Here is a 5,483-nt window from a genome sequence, read left to right as displayed (position 1 = left end):
ATGATTTAAAAGAACGCTTTAATGACCTCACATTAATACATCGCATGGCAAACGTAACGGCAAACAAGAGTACAACGATATTTGGTGTACAAAAGCTCTTCCCAAATTTACTCTTTGTTCTTGTCGTGTGTTTATCGCTTTACTAAAAGTAAATGGAAAATACAATTTGTTCATAAAACCTTTAAAACCCCTGATACAGTAACTATTACAGAACAGCGACGACGATGCTCCTTCCTCCCCCATTAGCGCTTACAGTGCCATCCAAATACACATTTCCCAATCTACAGCTCGCGTTCAGACGCGGAAAGAAGTGACGTACATTTATTTTCTGCCTATGTACAGAACATGTTTCACTCACGTATGTATCTATACATCCACATAAAACATTTCTAATCTGGCAAAACACCGTGCTTATAGACGCCCCGTGAAGATACCAGAGACAAATTGGTCCTCTGTTCTTTGCGCCTCCAGGCTTCAATCGGTCTCTACCTCGTTTTGAAAGGAAAGCATCCCTACCTCGCTCCGAAGGACATTTAAAGGCATTTAGGTTTAGCATTGTTTTTAATTGGTATGTTTATGATCAGGAAGGAGATAAACTGTGAAAAGGCAAAACATTAGTGCTCCTACTGAGACCTCCACTAACCTCTCTTCCTGAGAGCACCTCTACTAAATACCCTGGAGCAAAGTCTAGGATCACTTACATTCCAGCAACTCTCACTGGGAATTATCCAATTAAAGCAGCAATTCCCCCACCCCCTTTTCCCTCATAGGTCTGAACACACAACAAAATACATTGTGAAAATCAACTGCTCCATGTTTTAATAACTCTGGCTTTTTGGTGGAGAAAAGAATCGGAGATAAAAACACCTTGAGTGTACCACGTCCACGTGGACCACGCATCCCATTTCCATCTTTCATTCTTCCTCCACCAAACCAAAGATTATTAAAACTCTATTGTGCTTCCTGACACAGAGCACTGCTCAGGAGATCCTTATTTTTAAGCAAGTAGTTGGCCCCTCTGCTCCTTCCACGTTCCGTCCATCACTGTCTTTCACTGCTGGACTCTCCTACGGATCTTCCCATGCTGATAGAGAAGAGTTTGCCGAGGTTCACTTCCGAGTAGCTGCTCAGGGACAGGCATTTGTCTACTGTGCTCTTCAGTTTCCTGTAGGCCTCGGTCACTTCCCTCTTGAGGAGCTTCCTCCTTACAAACTCTGACAGGACAAAGATAAAACAAGAGAGGAGGGTTAAATAAAGTGCTTTTGCATTCAGTAATATTGTACATTGTGGTATTTTAACACAAAGAGAAAAGAGGACAAAGTTGTAGCTAGCATCCGAAGTCACCATTCACGGCAAGCTCTTCTGCTGCCTTCCCTACTATGAGGGCTAATGGAACTAACTGCTGTGAAGAACCAGGTTCCTTAGCATGGAGAAAACTTCACAGAGTCCTTCAGGGTCTGACATGGGGTGAAATTCTGCCTACAGCCAAGCTTGGCTTCAGGTCAGTCCAGGAAACCATGACTCCCACATTCATGCTTCTGCTGGCATGGCATCACCTGAGGTGAGCCCAACACTGATGCCACGGTCCCCAAACACACCCCACACACAGTGGGTTCCCAAACACACCCCTGTGTGTGCAGGACGGGAGCTGTGGGGCTCAGCACTATGGGGATACCCGGCTAGGAAAATTCCACACTGTGCTACAAGCTAAAAAATGAAATGAAAACGCTCAGTATCTCAATGGGGATACATTGGGTTTACCTGACATACAAATGGAGATGTTAATTCCTACAACATGTGATCAATAATACCCGGTGAAGAAATGTCTGAAGCACAAGACATTACTTGTGTGTGTGTGTACAAGCTCACGTGCACATGCCTTAGCAGCACAACTACGAGTAGTTCTGGCTATACGTTATGCTGTCAGGCAACAAAGAGACCTCCACTCCCTTTCCAAGAGCTTTTACTGAGCAGCACAGGTTCAGATGGCAAACCAAAGTTGACAGTAGTGAGGTTGGTTTGAGGGAAGGTGTGGGGCTGGGAGGAGGGACACGCTGACTGGTCTGCCCACGTGAGGGAGGTAACAAAGCACTTCTGCGCCCAACGGTGACAGAAGACTAAGCTGGGCCCGGGCGGGCAGGCCAGCAGATGGCATATCCAAGGAGATGGGATCATGGGATAACCAACGGGGCAGCCTGTGCAGCCTGTGGCTGCCTCCAGCCCCAGCACAGGCGGGTGTTTTGCAGAGCCTCAAAGAGGCTGTGAGAGCTCAGCAATGAGCTACCGGGGGCAACACAACCGGCAGCGTTCTACTGAGGAATGAGCGCCTGCTTTGGTGCCCATGTTGCTCACGATGTTCCTCAGCTGCTCTGCACGATGCTATGAAATCTCTAAAAATTCAATTAAAATTTCAATTAGAGGTGGCAGTTGGAGTAACTGAATACGCTGATTGCCAGCACTTTGGTGCGCAGCTTCCATGCACGCTTGTGAGGAAGGTGTGCTGTGTGCTGCCGTGTTCAGCTTTAGGTATTTGTATTTACAACTTCGGGCAATCGGAAGTGAGCTGAAAACACCACATTCTTGCCACTACTCAAATGGCAATGGAATTATGCTTATTAGTGGAACTAAATTTCCCTTATACTGCACCACAAATACAATAAAAACTCTGATTACAAGAACCTGCTCAGTAACAGAGTGAAGTCACTACGGCATAAACACCTTTAATGATCCTGAAATTATTTCAATGTAGGGTTTAATTAAACAAACCGTGAAAATTGCAGTAACCAGATCCATAAAAACACCAAACCCACGTTGCCACCAATTCAGCACCAGCTAGTTCACGTGTTTCCAAAATCAATAATGTGCTCAGTGGGTTCATTTGCCACTGTGCATACACCAGCAGAAACCATGGTGTTTGTACCAACCAACTGCAGAGAATACCCTCCTTGTAGCTCAGGAGTTGTGGCTGCCCCATCTCTGGAGGTGCTCAAGGCCAGGTTGGATGGGGCCCTGGGCAGCCTGAGGAGCTGGGGGGCAGCCCTGCCCATGGCAGGGGTTGGAGCCGGGTGGGCTTGAGGTCCCTTCCAACCTGAGCCCTTTTGACTCTATGAAAACACAGTTAAAGACAGTTTGAAGTGTCCTGGAGCTCAGGAGGGACCAAGGTGAGTGCTGTCAATACACAGAAGCAGCTGGCATGTACAGCCAGAGCGGGAAAGCCACTGATGGTGAGAACAAGGCATGTGACAGGGCAGTGCGGAGAGCACAGGACAACACACACAGCCCCCACGCAGGCCATGCTCAGCCCCAAACCTCTACGCCAGCAAGATTTCCATCTTCCCCCCATCAATCTGAACTGTAATTACGCACGATAACCAGCCTGCTTCAAACACTCCTTAGACTTCAGCACCGGCGAGCTGAGGAGGGTGGCTGAGAAGAAGGGAGGCACACGAGGGGCCTGGCTGAAGTGGCGAGGCCAGCTTTAAGTTTCAATTATAAGACAATGGCAGCCGGATCTCGGCGGCGGGAGGCAGGCGGCAGCGTCCCCGCAGCACGGCCACACGGTGCATTTGAATGACACGAGTGCCTCTGATGACTGGGGAGAGGAGATTTAAAGAACTGCGGTAATACAGAGCAGGGGAAGATGAGAGAGGACACAGCTCCTGATGTGTTTACCTCCTTTGCTGATGGGATATTGACTTTTCCCACCAGGTTGGTTAGAAAGGGGACTATTTACGCTGCCACACAGCAGAGTAAGAATGACAACCAGCATCACCGTGCTCCTCTTAGTAAAAGACAACTGTGACCGCCGTATATCATGCAGCCAGTCGATACCTTCGAGTCACCATTCCATCCAACTTAGAGATGCAGATAAAAGCTCCTACTTTCTTCCTAAATGAGAATTTAATCAATAACGTACCTAAGGCCCTCTGAAAACTAAGCTGCACAAACTGACTGAAATTGCTTTTCGGTAGTCTGTCACGTTCTGAGAATAGTTGCCTGTCTATTATCTCCCTATCATTGTTTTAATAATTTCCAAGTTCAGCAGCAAGCCATCTTTTATGACAGCCAATACCGCATATACAGATTATATTTACACACAATACGGAGCATACAGAAGGCACTGCCGACACAAACACAGGCATGAAAAATGAATTTATCTGAATTGGCTTTTGTTTGTTTGTTTAAAGATGTGCTTCTGACTACGTGTGATAGAAGGCAGGCACTACATTCCTTACGGTCAGCAATAAATTACCAACCACGTAGAGGTCACATCACCAAACGGGCAGCTGACATCACCCAGCACCACTGCCGCTCTGCTCCTTGCACAAAGCACAACTTCTGCCTACCCCTGCCAAATTCAGCGCTCTATCCAAGCTCCTGCTTGCCTAAAATGGTGTATTTTTCTTTTTAATCATTTGAAAAAAAAACCAAAAAACAAAAAACAAAAACTTTTTTAGAAAGGTGCCTGAAATCCATTCAACCCATGGTGATGCTGGAAGCAAGGATGGGAATATCTGGAGGTTACTTCTAGCTGGCCACCTGTTTTGCACACACTGCCATTTCTCTTTGCTCCCGTTAAGGTGGCTCAGAGCACCCTGACAGACAAGATGAAGAACTTTTGTTCTCAGATTCACTAAGATGCAGCTCAGTGAAAGTCTCCTCTTTTTTCTCCTGCTGATTGGGCAACCGTACTGTGTCACACCATTAAACCCTCTCCCTCCTGATTATGCTGTTGATAGCCTGCTCCTCAGAGCAGAAGTAAAAATATATTCACGTTCCTCTGTATTTATGTGCGTGCATTTGCACCGAGTGCATGAGAAACAACGTAGGTGTCTATGAGCACAGTGCCAAAAAGGTTGGCTGATCCGGGAAGGAACAAAAAAAAAAAAACCTGCACAGTATCATTTCTGTGCAGCATCATCCCCCTCTAACACTTCTAGCTAAAGAGTTAAAGAACACACAGAATTAGCTGCTGAAATTTTTTACATCGCCTACTGGTTATTGTATTTTAATTACAGCGAGCTCAGACACACAGGCAGCAGTCTCTGTTCCAAATATCTGTGTTTCATTTATTTCTGCACAAAGGTAGCAAACAACAGTCAGTCATAATTGGTTCTGTCAGATGTTTTACAGTCAGTCATAATTGTCTCTGTCTAGAGGTGTGTCAATTTACTGCAAGTTAAATAAATATTCTGTCTATTATGATATCGGGTTATGTAAGCCATTTTTTTAATTGCACGGGTTCCCCTTTTACACTATTCAGCACCCCTATTTATACTGTTAACCTTAACTTTGCCATTTGCGGAATGTCAATGAAAAAAGTCAACAGTAATTTAGTGAACAGACGTATGAGCCTCTAGCATACTTGCTGTTTTATTTCTGATTAAATACAATTAAATTAGGCTATAAAGCAATTAAATTCTTCCATCTCGACAGTGCTCTCCTCAAACGCCCGTCACCGATGCCAGTCTGCTGGCCTAAAT

At 45.7% G+C, this 5,483-nt stretch overlaps 1 protein-coding gene across 2 annotated transcripts in view; it reads right to left on the bottom strand.

Annotated features, from left to right (window-relative positions):
• Positions 1–5,483, bottom strand: part of POLA1 (DNA polymerase alpha 1, catalytic subunit) — a 193,224-nt gene continuing 187,741 nt past the window's right edge. For both annotated transcript variants that reach the window (XM_042867742.1, XM_042867743.1), the window contains one exon: positions 1–1,214. In XM_042867742.1, coding sequence (XP_042723676.1) covers positions 1,042–1,214 — 173 coding nt within the window. In that variant the 3' untranslated portion in view covers positions 1–1,041. The remainder of the gene's footprint in view (positions 1,215–5,483) is intronic.

Source organism: Lagopus leucura, unplaced genomic scaffold (assembly GCF_019238085.1).
Source record: "Lagopus leucura isolate 7727_CA_CO unplaced genomic scaffold, USGS_WTPT01 Super-Scaffold_100001, whole genome shotgun sequence".
Classification (NCBI taxonomy): Eukaryota; Metazoa; Chordata; class Aves; order Galliformes; family Phasianidae; genus Lagopus; species Lagopus leucura.
The sequence above is the reverse complement of the archived record's forward strand: the minus strand, read 5'-3'. Positions and strand labels throughout refer to the sequence as shown.